Source organism: Ambystoma mexicanum, chromosome 11 (genome assembly GCF_040938575.1).
Source record: "Ambystoma mexicanum isolate Mex_15411 chromosome 11, UKY_AmexF1_1, whole genome shotgun sequence".
Lineage (NCBI taxonomy): Eukaryota > Metazoa > Chordata > Amphibia > Caudata > Ambystomatidae > Ambystoma > Ambystoma mexicanum.
In genome coordinates, this window is record NC_090934.1 from 796,859,646 (window position 1) to 796,878,782 (window position 19,137).

Consider the following 19,137-nt stretch of genomic DNA (forward strand, 5'->3'; position numbering starts at 1 on the left):
GGCGCAAGGTCTCTAGCAGCATCTTTGATTATGTGTGCTAGGCAGATGTCGCCTTGGCACTTTGATGGTTTCAGGGAAGCTATGATTTTTTGTACCTCTAGGACAGACATTTTAGAGAATTTAAAGTCTTAGGGAGGTTTGGGGGTAGGCTTTGAATTGTGGTGGTGAATACCTGAATTTTGAAGGTTTATGCGTTTTCCATCAATTTTGGCTTGTAAAGTGGCTATTTTGTTAGTGAGAGCATTCTGTGGCATGCAGAGTGATGCCTGCCACCAGCAAGATGGTCTTTCGGAGCTCCGCTTGGTACCCATTTTGCATCTGCAAGCTAGACGTATGCCCCTCCAGCTTTTACCATCCTTTCCATTTCTGGCTGGTGGCCTTTTGTATGTCCAACTGGCATTCTCTCCTCTGACCAGTGCCGCAATCTCTTCTCCCTGACTACCAGGCAACTTATTGGCGCTTGGCCGCTTCTCTTTCTTGTGACCCTTCTTGCCAGGACCATCTTTTCCCCCCTTCTTCTTCCCTTAGATCGGGTAGGTGTAGTGGAAAACGCAAACGTTTGTCCCGGCCGCGCTTGCAAGCTTATCCGTTCTGGATGACCTTGCGTAATCAATTGCTGACTTGCTGTGGACATCCCTTTTCATGGGGGCAAACTTCCCCTTGTTGAAACCGGTTTGGTTCAGGGTCCGATTTGGTTCAGGGTCTGGGTCTCCACCCGACCCCATGCCGGCATTTCAGACCTTATGCCAATGCCTTCCATTCAGCTGCACTTGGGGCTCCGCCCATGTTCCCACCTGCCCTTTGTTCCTTTTTCCTTGCGAGGTTACATCACCTGCTGGGGTGAGTGCTCCTACCCGTTGCCCCCTGCCCATGTGCGCATCCCAGCCCCTCACGCTTAATACCTTGTGCCCTCCACCTTCCTGCCCTGGTTGTCCACTGCCTATCTGGTTGCCATGGTTCTACTGGCCATTCACAACAGCCTGGCCAGTCCCTTTGTAAGTGAGTGCCCTGCACTGCATTGATTTTCACAGCGTAGGAATACAGCGTTAAAAAGGATCTATGTGATCACTGCAACCGTCATAATTATGATGGCCGAAATGCCGACTTTTTTTGTCATTTCTTTTTAAACACCTTTACACCACATATATATACGTGAGAGACCCCGCAGTTCCCCCATATTAATATTATATCATATAACCCTTACATATATATATATGTGGTGTAAGCGGGGGGTCTAAAAAAATAAAGTCAGCATATTGGGCCGTCGTAATTGTGAGGGCGACATTTTGGGCCATTACCCGTTAAAAACACAAAAATAAGAAGCCCAACCACAGCCCCACAGGGGTTTGCAGCACCAAGGCATAACAGGGCGGAGGGGGCGAGCACCCCTGCCCGGTTTGCCACCTCAAAAGCAAGGTGCAGGCAGGAAGTGGGGCCATAAATATAGTCCCTGTAAGTAGATCCCAGGCAGGGGGAGTGGCCTATTTGCACTCCCGCTCCCCCTGCAGCAAGTCAGCATTGTCCCACCCAACCCACCTGAACATGTAATTTCTTTACAGATAATCTAATAATTGCGTTTTAGTCACAGGCGGTAACTCAGGCGTTTGAGCAATGCCTAAACTAACCTCCTCCCCGGTAGCCTAACACGACGGGGTGCCTATACGACATAAAGAGGAGCGGCACCCTGCGTGGTCATCAGCTTCCAGCTTGGACTGGTGGAAAAAGAAAAGCATAACGACACTCCCTGCATCTCATTAGCAGCGACTGCCAATGTGTCGCCCAGACCGAGAGGCTCTGGGAGTGGTGGCCTAAGTATGCTGGAAAGGAATGGACAAGTAAAAGAGAGCTGGCTGGGAATAAATAAAGGAACAGATGAGGGATTGTAATAATGCATTGAATATGTTATTGTCTGGTTTGCAGTGACAGTGTGAAATGTGAGATAGTAAAACTGCGGCCTTGTCGTGCCACAATTGGAGAAGTTGGTCTGGCCTCAGTGATTTAGACAAAGTGGACTGCAACAGGATGGTAGGTAGCTCACCGGTTGGGAGGGGGGCGAGCGGTACCCGGCTGCCCATATTATGACATATGGTAACAATGTTGCCCAGTAGGTTGCTTCTGTTTTTCTAGTGGGCCACAATTCACACAACTCCTGAAACTGTGTATCAGCAGACAGGCCATGATGAACAACTGAAAAGACTTAATTGCAGGTCTGACAGCAGAGCTTGATAAGGTGTTAACAATGAATGCCAAGCTTGCAAGTGCGCCAGTACTTCCGCTGGGGATACAAGAGAGCAACCTACCTCCTGAACCTAGCCAGAGGTGCCAGCAAGGGGGGGGGGTAAGAGGGGCCACGGCCACCCTTATAACAAGGCTCCCCGCACCAGCCTGCTGACTCTTATGAACACAACTTCGTGTGACACCCCAAGTGACCACATCAGGCCACCCCTTTGAAAAATGTCTGGGGTTGCCACGGTCCCTATCCCACCACTCTAACATCAAGGGTCTCCAGGGCATTCGTATGCATTCATGTTTGTATTTGGAGTCAAGAAACGCCCCCCTTCGTTGTATATGAGATCACGGAGGGAGGCCGGGGAAAGAGGGGGCAATCCGCAACTGAATGCTGCAAGCAACTATCTCAGGTCGCTGAACTTTGCACAGCGCTGTTTGAGAGAGAGCAGATTCCTGACGTCTCGGGACCAGGCAAAGTGCGCAGGATCGACCACTCTCCCTCCCCCAGCGGTGCGATCAGCAGGACTGACATCATCCGCTTCCCCCAAACGCCCTCTCGGAGGCAATAACAATGACAGGGGTCCAGGCGACAGGGCCATGTGTGTGTGGGAAACAACCAGGCCCATTGAGCCCGAGTCCGGGTGAGCTCGCGGGCGTCTCCACGCTTCACCGGCACGTCCAGGATCTCATGACCACCTTGGACGAAACGATCCCAGGGGCGGCCTGTTGCCCCCCAATGATGCACGCGTTCAACTCGCAAGGTTTCAATTAGGGGCAGGAGTGGGCGTAATACTAACAAACTTGCAATGCATGGCTTGGAATCAAGTGTATTTATTAGTTTGCATCCAGGAAGAATTTCGATAAAAGAAAATGACGCATAGCAAGCTAGCACAGATTCGGAATCCCAAATCCACTTTTTACCTGCTTAAAATAATCATTTGATACCATGGGCACATTGTAAGCACGGATATCACACGCACGTTTGGGATTACTGGCACGCCTTTTCCCCATAAAACAACGGCATCGGACCTGTGCTGTTTTTCCAGAAGTGGAGGGACTCCTGCACGTCCTCCACTCCTGGGTAGGGGGGGGGGGGGCTAAGACCCTCATTTCTGCGCGGGTTGTGCCGCAGAAGCCCAGACTCAGCACCTCTGCCTGCCCGCTTCACCCCCAGCTCGGCAGAAAGGTGACGGAGTTTAGTTTACTGCTCATAGGCCCGCCTGGGGGGTCTCGGGCTATTTTTGGCCTGCAGCATTCACGGAGGGCGTGTGTCGCGGGGAAGGAAGTTGCAAGTTCCCACTGGGAAGAGAGGGTGTGCCCCTTCTGTCACATCTCTTAAGGAGCATGGCAAAACAAGCGTCGGAAAACAGCAGGTCATGCACACAGCGATAGCGAGCGGAGGAGGACGAGAGTTGCCAATGCCCAGTGTAACAATGTGAGCCAACCTGCAGCATGCAACACGTTGGCAGAGTTATCGGTGCCGTGGAATACAATCGCAGTGTCAGCGGCATGGAACATGTAAGACAGGAGAACGGGTTCGGGGGCCTGCGCTGAGTGGAACGAACGTTCTGCGAACATGGCATTCTGTCAAGCGCCAGGCGATGGTGTCACGGACATAGTGGTACGGGACGGTGAAGGCAGGTTGGGCATAATGCCAGTAACATGACGGCACCAAGGAGCGCGCAGAGGGAGGGCTAAACCAGAGACCCAGGTTCGCGGGGATTAAGGGCGCGATGTAGGCAGGGGAGGGTGACGGGGCAGTTAACAGGGCTGTAGGCAAGGAGGCAACGGGTGAAGCAGAGGGGCAAGGAAAGGAGAGGGACAAGGAAAGGAGTGGGGCAAGACAGAGCCAAGTGTTGAGAAAAGGACAGAAGAAAGGCAGGAAGAGGGTAAAGTGATCAAGGTATGACTAAATGAGGGTATGCATGGGGATAGAGCAGAGAACCCTGGGGCAGACCTGCGGCCGTGAGGACCCGTGATTGGTTAAGAAGCACGTTTGCCAGTAGACAGTGTGGAATGTACCAACATGAAGCAAGAAGGGGCGGGGCTGCAAGGCAAAGAACAGCTGTATGGACAGACAGAGTGGCGGGTGGAGTAAGGACGGTGTCTGAGCTGGGACAGGCTGGATTGGAGGGGTGCAGTGAGTGGCTCAGTGTCTAGGAGGCATAGGTGGTAGTCGGGGGCAGGCGCTGTGTGTCGAGGGGCGGTGCAGGCATCGGAGTGACCAGCGTCTTGGCTGGATTGGATGGGTGCAATGGTCGGGATGGAGGGACTCAGTGTCTGGGAGGGGACACACGGGCAGAGAAGTCCAGTGCTTGTCACTTACGTGAGGTCGGGGGCACAATAGGAGAGGAACAGGCACGGGTTACGATGAAGGGGCAGTGCACGAGGCAGGTATGAACAGGCGTCAGGTTTGAAGGGCACAGTGTCAGGGGAGCAGCGCGCAGTGGCAGCGTGCGGGAGGGGTAACGCCTGGCAGAGAGAGAGAGTGCACCCACCTGAATGAACTGGATGGTGAGCGCAGACTTGCCCACGCCGCCGCCTCCTACAACCACCAGGCGGTACTTCTCCTGCACCGAGCCGTCCTTCCAGCCCGCCATGGGGGTCAGGGGGTGGGGACCCGAGGCGGGCCTGCTGGTGTTGCCGCAGGGGCAGAGGAAGGGATCCCGGGGCCACGGGCAGGCCCGGGGCTGCCTCCGCCCGCTCCTCCCGGTGCTGGCTCTCTGGTTGTCGGCGTCCGAGGCCTGGACTGATCCCCGCCCGCGCACCTCCAGTTGCAGCCCCGGTCAAGCAACGCGAAGGGCAGCTGCAGCAGCTCTGGGCAGAGGCAGCGGGTTCTCCTCAATGAAAACTGAAAGTAGTGAATCACTGCACAAAATGCCGTCCAGCCCAGGGAGGTGGGAGCAGCGGCCACATGCTAATATGGCGAGTACATATTCATGAGTGGGAGGAGGGAGCTAACCCAGCCCCCCGGAGGAGAGTACACACAGCATCACCATGAGAACCGGGGGAGGGTCACTGGGAGGCCTTGCACGGCTCTCCGTCTACGCAGGGCCGCCCTCCGCCCGGCGACTGCCCCAAAAGCCCACAATCGTTGCAAAAGCAGAGCTCCAGCATCAGCAACTAGTCCCTGCACAGCACTGATGCAAGACCCGACGAGCACCACGGTTCAGCCGCCGCCGCCACGGAGCACAAACCTTCATCCCGGTGGTGTTGCTAGGTCTGGAATAGGCAATGCTGGGAATGTAGGTAATCGGGACTAGGCTAGCTAGCCCTTTGGTTCTAGCCCCTGAGATTCTATCTGGGGCTACAACCAAAAGACCAGGGTCTATAGCCCCCTCAAATCCCCCTAGCAACGCCTCGTGGGACAGTCCCGGGTTCCATGAAAACATTGCCCAAAGAGTTATCGCAAATTCTGATATGACGTCTGCGCGGTTACTATCCAGCATCCTGTACATATAGCGCCTGGGAGAACAGGCTGAATTCAAAGCAAGGCAAACGGAGTGGCTGTAGGACAACTCACTGTCTGCCCGCAAATGTAAGTCTGTTAGGCTGATGTTTTAGTTTGAGATATTGAAAGTTATCGCACTCGAGTACAGCTCCAGGGGAATGAGATGTGAGGAGGAACACAAAGCATGTAGGTGTTGTTTAGTTATTTACCCACCTATTGATTGCCCATTGGCCTGCTAAACCCGATGGCTATTCGCACCCACTCTCTGTCCTACCTGCCTGCAACACATCCTTCTGGGATCTCTTTGACCTAGTTTTATTAAGCATTAGTACCCGGCACGCGTGGCGCACCGGGAATCCAACGTGTTGATTGGCTCTTTTCCGAGCCATACCACACAGTATTCCCGTGTAAGTCGTGCGTGCCGGGTACTCTGTTCCCGGCGAGGGGCGTGGCGGCCCCCCCAGCCAATGAGGAGGCTTCAAATGGGGCTATCCCCGATCCGAGCCTCCCCATGGCTGGAGGCTGCCTTCGTCCCCTGCTGGGGACTCAGGTAAGACTTTTTTTTTACCTCCCACCTCCCTGCCCTTCCCACCCCACTTACCTTCTATCCCTTGGTCTCCGGCAGAGGATGATGGAAGCCTCCAGACGTGTGGAGACTTCCATCGTCCCCTGCCAGAGCTGCAGTACTTTTTTTTTTGTTTTTTTTGTTTTTTTTTCCCTTCCCTCTCCCAACCCTACTTACCTTCTTTTTTCTTAATTTCTTGGGAGCGAACGTGCTGGAAACACTTTTGTTACCAGCGCGTCCGCTCCTGATGGCCGCTATGGAAAGGGAAAACGGACTATGTTTTCCCTTTCCCGGCGGCCATTTTTTTTCACTGCATTTCTAAACAGAAAAAAAATGCCATTAGTACCCCGGTCTAACGGGCCGGGGTACTAATGGCAATAAGACCCTCGGCGGCGGGCCAATACCGGCCACGGTAATGCCCCAGGGGCTTCGTTAAGGCCCTAGCTATGCTCAGGCCTGTAACTACAGCCCCGGGGGCATTACCTGGGGCGGTATTGGCCCTCCGCCTCCGGTCTTATTGCCACGGTAACATCACACGCTGTCCTGTAAGTGCCTGCCAGTGTTACTTCAAAGCAGTCTTCTGTACCATAATAGCTTAATTTGAGCTTTGAAAATGCTACTGGTGTAACACAAAGGTCTTAAGCAAGTGTGCCTTCCGCCACTTGATTTAGAAGCAGTGTCCTTCACTGAACTCTTGTTAAAAACAAGCATTGGCAAAGTCAACAGTTGTGGCTTGTGTATATGTATTGGATACACATTTTCCAAGCAGGGAACTAAGACTTGCCCAGGTACTTCAGCTGCTACCATTCGTGTCCATTTAGTACCATTACAGTATGGCCTGGCAAATGCCTATGACAATGTTTTTTTTCACTATTGGATTACCAGTCGTTGAGTAGTTTTCTGGATTGATCTTTTGCCCTGTTTCTAAGAATTGAAATTAAATACATGCATCGTGTGACCTGACTGTGCATACTTCTACAACACTGCGGCGGCAGAGTAAGCCCGGCCCTTCCCTGTGTGCACTACTAATACACGTTTCTGTGTGCATCGTGTGAGTGCTCTGGGAGTGCTGTTCAACTGAGCAGCTGAGCAGCCTCCCCTTACTCTGCCTACATTTCTTGTTGCTGCACATAGCGGTAAGATATCTTACAAAAAAAATTGCAGTGTATATTGTTCTTTTGCTTCACTACCTATGGCGAGCTACACCTTAAAAACGGGCATGCCTCCAATAATAAAACACCCTACTTTGGAAACACTTCCCGCCATCCCTCCCCCTTCTACGAGCTCTGGCACTGGTAGCTACATTGATTTTATTGAAGGTAACAGGAAGTTAAAACGATCAAAACCGTTAGACTCTGACATCAGAGCCTATTACGCCCCTGTTATCCCGCTTGTCTGTTCAAGCTATTGAAGTTACATCAAACTCATAAATGCAGACACTTGCCTCTGATATTGCCGATGCAGTTCCATCTTCCATCTCTGAGGATTTGCTTGCTCAGCTGATGGAACCCGCTGTTGTAGTTAGCTTTGTGGCCTCTAAAGACACACCCACTGAGGCACTTAAACCGCATGCTCCCCCTTTACGTCACTGTGTCCATCTACACACAAGGGATTGCCCCGATATCCAACTCCTGTACTCTCAAGTAGTCAAGTCGCACAATTTACATCTGCTCGAGTCTTCCACACAGTGTAATGAAACAAACAGTGAAAAAAGGCTAACTCTGGCTACCTCTCGGCAACACGCAGACAAAACTCCCACGCAAAGCCAATGCTAATTGTCATGGATTCCCTTTAAAAGGTGCTACAGACAATCTCTCCATCAAACTTTCCTATATATGGTGTTTGACATCGACAAGGGCTTCAAGATCATCGCAAACAGTTGACTTTATCATTGGAGAAGATTATCCCTGAGACTCAAATTTGCGAGCCTGTGATTTCCCAAGCATTTAATTTGTCCCACTCCCCAATTTTATACCCTGATTCGCCACGTACATCTGCAAATTCTTCTGCTTTAAAACGTTTGTCTTTTGCAAAGCCTACACCAAGACCATCCTTCGGGCTGACACAACTCTAGACCACAAACCATGAGCCCATTCTAACAGCTCTGAATAACAGTGTATATACCCTAATCATTTTATATGAGGCTCTGAACAAAAAAGCTGAAAGTCATCAGACTTCATTAGTTAATATTGATGCGAAATTTGACGCTCTAGTTGCATCTGTTATGAAGATCTGCTTGCCATTGACCAATATGAATGCCTCCACGCCTAAACTGCAACTTGATAATATGGCCCAAAAGGATGTTATTGAGGTGGGTTTCTGCAGTGAGGAACCTATGATTAAAATCAATGATGATAATATTGTGATTGATTGAAATGCACAAGGTCAGCTGTCAGTGGTGGACATTTCCAACACACAAGAAGTTGCGAGTGAGCCTGGAGAGGCTCCACAAGAGCAACATTTTTAAAGTTTTCCAAATAATGCACAGAAAAAAGAAGAGAGAGGCTGGGCAAATAGTGAAATTAAGAAATTCAAAAAGATGAATAGGCAAAAGAAAAAAATCAAAAACCAAGGCCTTATTGGGAAAATTCAGAAAACTCACATTAAAACATTTATTAATGCTCTAACAACACCACCCAAAACAAATAAAATTAAACCTAAAACAACTCCCTCTATGTTGGAAAATGAACACCCATAAAACTTAGTGGTAGAAAACGCAGAAGAAGTGAAGGATCGATTTAACTGCTCAGCGTACTCTATCACCACACTACCTGATATTAATGAAAAAGAAATAGAGCCTGAAGGGGCTTGTAACTTAGATAACATAATTATGAACGTAGAGTCAGGCCAAAAATAAGGAGGGATTTTTTAACTAAGGAGCAAAAAAGAACTTTAACTACTAATCATGGCAAGTGGGGCCCAGCTGCCCCATCAAACTTAAACCTGATATTGCTAAAGACATTGATAGAGTGATCGTTATACTCTTAAAACCTTGTTTAGATCTGAGATCGAAATTGCCTGAAACAACTCTAAAGATTCCCTCAGATGAGAGTAAGAATAAAACAAAAATCAAACACACTCTCCTCCTAAACCCATCAACATTGGAAGGTAGGCATTTGATTGAGGTACAAGAAAATGTAACCTTGCATATGAAGGACGGAAAACGAGGAGATCCTTTTCTGAGTACAACCACAATACTGACAGTATTTAAACAAATAAATAATTTGAAGAAAGTGGAATCCAGAGACATTGAAGCAATTAAATTTTGAAGATCTCAAAAATTGGATACTGTATTTCTGAGGGTTCCTTCACAAATAGTGAGAGAACGCATCTGGAGTGAAAGATGTGCATTAGAAAAGAAAGGAGTTATGCTGTCCGTGTCGGGTATAAAAAAAGCCTAATAGATCCACAAACAAGGAGCCTACCAGTTGTGTAGATCATGGATCCACTTATAGAACTGTAAGCTTCAAAGAAGGATGCCCAAATAATATGATCAAAAAAGTAATGATTCTGCCTGCGATAACGAAAATTCAAAACTGCCAAGTCTAGCAAATAAAGATATTAAATCAGATCAACAAACATTGTGGGCTTGGCTCAGAAATACCCTCAAGGACAAAAAAAGCTTGCCAACACATTAACGCCTGGAAAACACTATGCTGCCCTATATGATCGCAGTGTGGAATACCAGAGGGTTTGTTCATATTCTAGACATTAATACATCTCATCACCTGTCTCTATATGATATAATAATGCTGCAGGAAACATGGCTCTCTGTGTATCCCACATGGCCCATTTATGATATTGCCTGGATTCCAGCCATTAAACAGGTGAGAGGGAGACTGATGGCTGGACTAATGATTGCCCTTAAAAAAGAACTAAAAGGAAATCTGACCCCCTGGGCTTCTCCTCACCCCTGCATACAGTTGGTTAAAGCTAGTCTAGGTGATGCATGCAATTCGATGGTATCTCAAAATGCCATACTAAATGTTTACAGGAATCCTGCATTCCTGGAAGACGATGAATTCTTTAATTATGTAACACAACTATTGGACTTGTACGCTTGTGAACAAGAGAGATATACTGTTTTACTAGCAGGCGATTTAAATATATCATGTTTTGAGCAAAATTAGAAACGAAAAGATGGCTAAACTTGATGGAAGAACGAAATCTCTCATTGTTGAATGGAACCTTTAAAGATAACATACCACTTTATCCTACGTGGAAAAGAAAAAAATCCACTGCCATCCTTGACTGTGCATTCATAACAAGTTATAGCCAGTCGAGAAAGCAATCACAATATTCTTGAAATTGTGCTGGAGAAAGCTCCTGTTTCACCACGTCATTACTTTAGGCATCAGCTCTCTTTGTCGGAGGGTCAAAATTGAAATGAATGAACAGTCCCAAAGCTGAGCACTCTCTTAGAAAATCTTAGAAGTGAGGATGATCGGGCCATATTGAAGATTTACCAGATCATACCCAATCACTTATGTTATTTGCCACCACACAGAAAAAAGGCATGCCTATCTCCTATAAACACAAACCTCCATTTAACCAAACCATTCAAAATGCTAAAAAAAAATTAAACAAAGATCTGAGACGATTAAAAATAGGTTTGATTAATGATCATAAGATTATAGCCAAGAATATGCGCACTAGACATAAGAATTTCATTGTACAATATAAAGCACAGAAAAAACAGGAAGACAACGCATGTTGACAGCGTTAGCTGCAAAATCAAGCACGTTATTTTGGAAACTATTAAATGATGCCTCTTATAAGAGCAATGCTCCTCTGATGTTAAACTCTATATCTGAAGCTGCTTGGGTATCATACTACACAAACATCTATGCTGCTCCTGACCACACAGCCAGAACAATATCATTGCTAGCCGATCACGATTTATTAAAGTTTGATCACTTAGACATAAAAGTGCTCATTATAAAACTAAGCACATCAAGAGTCCCTGGGCCCGATGGGCTGTCAAATGCGGTATTGAAAGCCAATCCCGATGAACGGACCGAAATCCTATATGCCTTGTTTTCTAGAATCAAAAAACAGGCTTGATTTCAGACATTTGGAAAAAACAATATTAGTGCCCATCTTTAAAAAAGGCGACAGGAGCCTCCTGCTTAACTATCGGCCACTAGCCCTCCTGGACATCCCTGGCAAATGATCTGCTGGACTAATTCTAAAGGATTTAAATAAGTGACTAGTAATGGCAAATTTGACTGACCCTCATCATCTGGGTTTATCTTAGGCCTACGTACTGCACTAAACCTCATAATTTTGACTGCGCAAAAAAACGAGCACATAATTACCCTATTATGGAATATTTTTATCCACGCCAATGCGCCACACCCTACACCGCTTTGCCAATCAGTAAAGAAAACTACTAAAAATAGAGGCGATAACCCCCGGGCGCACTAAATCTGCAAAATTGCACATGGTTCATAAACCACAAAAGAGCTGCACACCCTGCCACACACAGGCAAAGTTGGTGTAAAAACAGGAATTACTGCTGTCACCTGTCACCTGAAACAAGGCTACAGAAGGGTAAAATCCGAAAATGTCCTTACAAAATCAGTCATTTTCCTAGAGAATTATTGAAAAGAAAGTGTGCTGAAATCATAGATTCTTTAGGCAGTCAGAGGAATCCAGGCCTCCCTGCCTGGCAGCTGCTTAAGGAAATTAGCTGTCAACCCCTTTTAAAGGTGTCTCTTTTAATGGAAAAAAATGCAAAATCCACTATTTAAAGCATGTTTGTGAAGGGCTAATTCTTTTAAAATGTCCAAATCCCTTTTATACTGTGCTTATATTTATATGTGAAATGAAAAGACTTTATTTTACAGGAACGCAGTCTGGAGCTAATCCATTATTTAATTCTGATCTGACAGCCTGGCCTGGGAAAGTTGACATCTCAGCTTGACACTTCCTTGAAAATAGGAAGCCTAATGGTTCCCGCATAACGACAACAAGCAACACAATGAGGCCACATTAGACATTTGTCTGGGGCTGAGCCAAGAACAAAGGACAGGCTGCGCATTGACCTTTGCTGGGAGGGGCAGGAGCTTCCCCCTCCAGGAAGGAAACACACCACCCTGATCAAAAGACTGGACAGCTGCTACCTGGGAAGGGGAGGTTACAAAGGAGAACTTTGATGAAATCCTTATTTTTGATTAAAGTTGTGAACGCTTTAACTGAGCAACCTAAAGAGGGATAAATCTGAAAATTAGTAGACATTAACCTAATTTCTGGTTGTTGATTTGAAGACATTGATGAAACCTGTGCCAGTTAAGGAACCAAAGTTGTGAAACATTTCTCATCTGCAACGTGGTGAAGACCAGGCCCCACAAGAATTTGTGCAAGAATTAAAACATGCCTTTGCGCAGACCACCAGGAGGGTGCGCACAGACAGTAGGGAGTTCATTAATACCTTCTTTCATGCACTCCCTAAATACATCATGACCCAGCTGGTGAGGGACTTTCACGAGAAGAGATCACTAGACTGGGTCATTGAACAGGCGACTCGTATTTATGAAGTGCAGAAACCGGTAGAGAATAAAAATACTAATAAAAACCCCAAACCAGCCAACACCCCTGCTGCTAAGGTGGCGGAGGTGAAGGTTACCCCCATTTTAGATCTGGAGATGGGGGGGGGGGCTAAAAATATTCCTGTGCAAAATCCTTCTAACCAAAGACCCAGAAGGCCCTCGGGCCAATCCCAAACATGTAGCCAGGGAGGTAGTCCTACAATTGAGACCCCTAACTCCCCTGATTATATAAGCCTCGGTTACAAGGTCAACAGACCCATCCTGGGCTAATTGTGGACTCCCCCAGCCCCAGGGGGGATCCAACCAGGTAGTGATCAACCCAGGAAACTTCCCTCCTAACTTTCCCCAGGAGAGCAGTAATCCACCAAATGCTGGGTTGAGCTTCTTTCCACGGTACTCGCCAAACTTCAACCCCCAAAACAACCCTTCTTTCTTTCCCTACTTTCCTGAGCCCGGACAGCCCAATCCGGGAGAGGGGAGGCCAAGAGTGGAGGGTTACCAGAACTATCCCAACCAAGGGTATTATGGGAGAAGGGACAGTTACCCTTCACCGTGATCCACCTAGGATGGACTAGAGACCCCCATACCAGCCAGAGCGGGTGTCGCAACTGGAGCGCCAGGTCCAAAACTTGTCACAGGATCTGGGTCAGCAGAACCCTCAGATGAGCATGCCGGCTCAGAACTCCACAAATCAAGGGTAATGAACTGATAGGACCAATCCCCAATGACTGTTTTGACAGTGATAGCAACAATGACACAACACCAGAAGGATCTTCACCCGGCATGGGTGGAATTTCCTGGTGTACTCTTCCTTCCCTTATGGTAAGGAAGAGGTGACCTGTAACTTCAGGAGGGATGAGGCGATCTTTCAAGTCCACCAGGACTGCCTTCCCCACCTGAAGCCATCAGTCCTAGTCAATACTTTAACCAAGGACTTCTCCACCCAGCTGGAGGAGGCCGCTGAGTTAGCCAAACCAGAAGTCTTTCCGGGCTTCAGGCAGATGGTTGAAGAGAGAGTCAACCTAGCTGATGCCTGTGAGACTCTGGAGAGAAAAGCAAAAATTGAAACAAGTTTTCTTAGATTTTCAGGATCTCTTTGCGGTGGACTCATATGACTGTGGTCGCACCAAAATCCATACAACAACAATTCCCATGGACCCTGGCATGACTCCAGTGTTTGTGAAGCAATATCACTTGCCTCTCGCATCCATAGAGTCCCTTACAGAAATAATTAAGAACCTTGAGTCCCATGTGATAATTCGTCCAGTCCACAGCACCTTCAATAATCTGGTGCAGGGGATTTTGAAAACCAAACGGCCAGTGGAGACTCCGCGCTGACCTGAGGGAGCTAAACAAATGGGTCCATACTTCCCAATGGCCTCTTCCCTACGTTGACCAATGGCTGGCCCAGATCCAGGGGTCAAAGGTATACACTGCCATTGACTCGACCAATGGGTACTGGACTGTACCTGTCAGTAGGGAGGACCATTACAAGCTGGCCTTTACCTTCGGGGGGCAGCAGTACACTTGGACCAGGACTCCCTTCGGATACATCAACTCCGCCAATGAATTTAATATCTTCTTGCATAAGGCCGTGCCAGACTCGGTTGAAAGGGGTAACCTGGCCTATTTAGATGATGTTCTTATCAAAAGCTCAACTATGGAGGGACACATAGCAGAGATCCATTATGTTCTGACACAGTTGAGAGTGGCCAGAGCAAAACCATCTTTCCAGTGGTACAGGACCCGTGTCAACTTCTTGGGGCATGAGATAACTCCTGAGGGTCTCTGTCCCCAGGAAAAGAAAGTAGAAGCACTCCAGAAACTAAAGGACCCCACAACTCTGTGTGAGCGAAGAAGCTTCCTTGGACTGACTAATTATAGCAGAAAGTTCATTGAGGATTACGCAGAGATCACAAGACCCCTGATCCATCTGCTGAAGGGGGGGTCAAGTGGGAGTGGGGTCCAGAACAAGCCAAGGCAGTAAGACAACTCAAAAGAAGCCTCTCACAAGCACCATGCCTAGCTAACCCTGTCAAAAACAAGGAGTTCTTCTTGGAGACAGGGTTCTCAAATAAATGCTTGGCTGCAGTATTATACCAAAAGCATGACAAGGTCAATAAAGCAATCTCCTATGCGAGTAAGACTTTATCCTCTGTGGAGGAAAAATTCAACGATTGTGAGAAGGCACTCCTGGCATCGGCGTGGGCATTGAAGAATTACCACCCGTTCATCCAGGGGGAACACCTCATAGTGGAGACTCCCCACCAGCCTCTGCAATATCTTCAAAGTGACAGAATTCTGGGCCAGAAATGTGAGTAATTCCTGAATTACTTCCTGGATTCTGTCAATGCAAGGCTTTCCTGTGGATGTCAGATATGGCCAAAACAAGAAGAGTCCCCTCGCGCAAGCTCTGGCTGACTTGCATGATTGTGCCAGAGAAAACTGTCTTGAGGACGAAAGTCTTAAAATCAAGGACAACATGGAGGCATACCTTAATTCCCCACACAAAGTCTATGAAGAAGACAAGTGTGAGGGAATGCCCACTGCCTATGTGGATGGGTGCTCCTACCATGTTGAGAACAAAGGGGAAAAGGAACTTGTGGCCGGCATGGGAAATGCATGGGTGAATGATGCCCAGAACCATCCGCTGGGTACAAAATAGGTCCCCATAGTAGTCAAGTGGCAGAGATGATGGCTGTGCAGCAAGCCATCCTCACTCTCTGTCCAACACTAACTCCACAAACTGGTCATAATCACTGATTCAGATTATGTCCGTAACAGGTCCATGGAGCACCTGGTTAATTGGAAAACCAGAGGCATGCTATATGCTAACAATAAACCACTAAAACATGGAAAACTAATGCAGAATATTGATGATCTGGTCACCTCTAGTGGGATGACCATCTACTGGAAAAAGATCACAGGTCATTCTAAAGTAGAGGGACCAGACAAAACTGGAAATGACTTAGCTGATCAGCTGGCCAAAACCAGAGCCATCTAAGGGGATCTACTTGAGATCGAGTCCCTGTTGGGGGAAATCCAGTTCACTGCTATCACTAGGTCCCAAATAAATGCTCCCAATGAACTCTCAACTGCCCAGTCGAGTAAGGAGACCCCAGATGCTGATTTGATTACTGCTCAAAAAGGGGATCCAGTAATTGGTAGGTTTTATCAACGCAATGAGGACCTTGAGAACTTTTCCCTGACGGATACCGATTGCATTGGGAAAGAGGACCTCACAGTGTTGATGAAATGTCTAAAAATGTTCTGAATCCAAGACGGTTTGTTCGTGAGGAGATCCACATCTGGCCATGACCAGTGGGTGGTCCCCACCTCATTCCAAAGCCTGATGCTAACTCACAGCCATGATGCAGCCACAGCGGGTCATCGGGGGTTTCATACAACATTTGAAATCTTGCAAGTGGTTGCATACTGGCCACCCATGGGGCAGGACCTCGACCAATACTTCAAGGGGTGTCTTGTTTGTGCACAATTTCAGCCTATATCACTCATACACCATGTGCCCGTCCAAAAGAGGGGGATGACACTGCCTTGGTCAGATTTGCAAGTCAATTTCATCGGGCCCGTGATTCGCTCCTGTAGGGGGAGCAAGTACATATGACCGTAACATGCTTCTTTACTAAATGGGTGGAATGTCTCCCAGCCCCAAATTGCAAGGCAGAAACAGCTTTTGGATAAAGCCACACATAGTCAGATCCAACACTTCCTTGAAGCTCACTCCATCCCCGGATCCAGGCAATCTGGCTTCCTCAAAGGACATGGCACGGAAACAGCTTTAGTGGATCTAAAAAAAACAGATGACCCAAATCATGGATAATGGAAAGCCAGCCCTATTGTTACTCTTAGACCTCTCCACTGCTTTCGATTTAGTGGACCACAAGACTCTCACCTCTAACCTTACCCACTCGGCTAACTTCTCCAAAGGAGCAGCTTGTTGGATCACCTCCTTCCTGGAAGGCAGGGCTATGAAGGTATTCTCCAACATAGCCAATGCAGCCCTCACTATCATCCACTGTGGTGTCCCACAGGGCTCCTGTACAGCACCTACATTGTATAAACTCTTCACAAAGCCCCTCTTCAATAAGCTCGATGCACTTGGTATCGCATATACTAACTATGCTGACGATACTCAGGTACTCCTATGTCTCACCGGACTATATAACAAAGACACCGAAGCGCTTCACCAAATATATTCCACTATCCAGGCATGGATGGCGACTAATGGCCTCTGCCTCAACGGGGACAAGACCGAAATTACCATACTAGGTCAAAAAGCCACATTAGCCAAACTCGACAAGCTCTACTCCAACTTCATCATTGATAACCCAATTATCCCTGTTACGACATCTGTGAAAACCTTAGAGGTCTACATAGATTCCACACTATCCATGACTAGGCAGGTCAGCGCCATCACCTCCACCTCAGCACACACCACCACGCTTATAAACGCCATAAAACCATACCTATCTAAGCCCAACTGTCTATCAATAGCTAGAGCAACCATTGGTGCTAAACTATACTATTGCAACACCCTTTGAGTCTGTACATCTGAAAAAAATGTACATCGACTCCAAGTAACACAGAACAATGCACTACGAGCATCATTAAGCATCCCCAAAAGGGAACATATTTCCCAAGCCAGACAAGCAGCTCACTGGCTCCCGGTTAAAGAGCGCATCACTTTCAAAATCCTCACCCTCACCCACAAATGCCTCACACTCACAGCACCATCCTACCTATCAGAGACGATATCTAAAACTACATCCACACGACCTACCAGGAGGCACTACACAAACCAACTACACACCCCACACATCAACAGGTCTAAAGCTGGTGGGCTAGGCTTCCCCCACATTGCGACCAAAATAGGGAATGCGCTACCATTGACATCAGAGCAGAAAACTCAAATCCTCCCTCTTCATCTAATCCCTTGAATTGCTCTGCTCTTTTTATTGTGGTACAACCAAATTTGGCTTTTCACAAATACATTATTACAATAAACGAAAATGAAAAAACCCTGTAATTAAGGCCCATTAGACCAGTCCCAAGGTCAGCAGCTCCTGGGTCAGGTAGGGTCAAATTTGTTTTTTTTCCCTGGGAGTTGTGTTGACTACAGAGAACAAAGAGTTTTGTGGTGTAATTCCATGGAAAGCAGCAATTGTGTGGTGGGGACATGGGCTGATTTTAATCATGCTGTGTGGTGACAGACAAAGTTTCTTGGCAAGGCCCAAGATACCTTCAGCAACACTTTGGTCCCTCAAATCAATATGTATAAAGTCAAATGCGGACCCACCCTTAAATTGGAATCTTTTGCACTTAATATAATGTCATCATAAATTAATGATGAGCATCCACATACCACACAAAACCAGTCGGTGCGTTTATTGGTAAGCGATTGCCTGGATTTTGGGTAGTCAGAAAGTACTTTAGGTACTCTATTCAAGAAGAACTGCCCCCTGCCACCATGCCCTTTCATGTTCGTGCATTCCACTCCTTGCCCAACGTGAAGTCTTGTGCTCTCTTGGTTGGTGCCTTTGATGGTTAGTTTTTGTTTGGCATTGCCCATCTCTTCTATCCCTCCCCCCACCCTGCTGCCCACATACATCCCTCTAGATCCCAGGGCCACCCGCCCACATGTCACCTGCTATGGTGGTTGGATGATTTTTGGCCATTGTGATGGGGTCTTGGCGGTACTGCATGGGGTGACTAATACCAGCCCCTTCGCAGGCTGGACATTAGTATGGCCAGTGTGCCCATTAGTAGAGTCAGGCAAGTGGCAGGTGATCACCTTATTGCAGTGAGTTTTTGATTGGGGGCTGCTATGTTAGCCTCTGTTGTGGGGTTATACTCTCCCATTAATCCTCCTCCTCCCCTTTGTTCATTCAGGACAAGCAAAAGTAACTTATTTATGTGCACCAGTTTGGCTAAAATAAGGTTACATTTGCAACCCGTTGGCCCCTCAACAGCTGGGTTATAGGTGAGAACAAGGGGGGGGGGGCATACCAAGTGGGGCCAGGATACAGGTGAAATTTGTGCTTAACTGGGTGCCGTTGTCAGCACTCGCAGACCGGGTCTTTCATTTAGGATCTCTTGATAGGTTGAAGGGCCTGATCTTGGAGGGAGAGCACCCCACCTCTATAGTGAAATGCTGGGAGCTGCCTCTTTGATCTATGTGAGGTTCAGCTACACAGAGGCAAATTATGGCAGGGTCTGGAGTCAAAGCATAGTCAAAGTCATTTGTGCAGTTCTCCAGAAGCTTGCCCTCAGGGATTATTGGTTTTCCTTTGTAGGAGGTGTAGAGGAGGAGCCAAGTACCC

General features: G+C 47.7%; 1 protein-coding gene across 1 annotated transcript in view; it reads right to left on the minus strand.

The window, feature by feature from the left end:
• Positions 1–5,137, minus strand: part of RRAS2 (RAS related 2) — a 301,207-nt gene extending 296,070 nt beyond the window's left edge. Inside the window, exon 1 of the mRNA XM_069623733.1 lies at positions 4,728–5,137. Within this exon, the coding sequence (XP_069479834.1) occupies positions 4,728–4,829 (102 nt within the window). The 5' untranslated portion in view covers positions 4,830–5,137. The remainder of the gene's footprint in view (positions 1–4,727) is intronic.
• Positions 5,138–19,137: the final 14,000 nt, after the last annotated feature.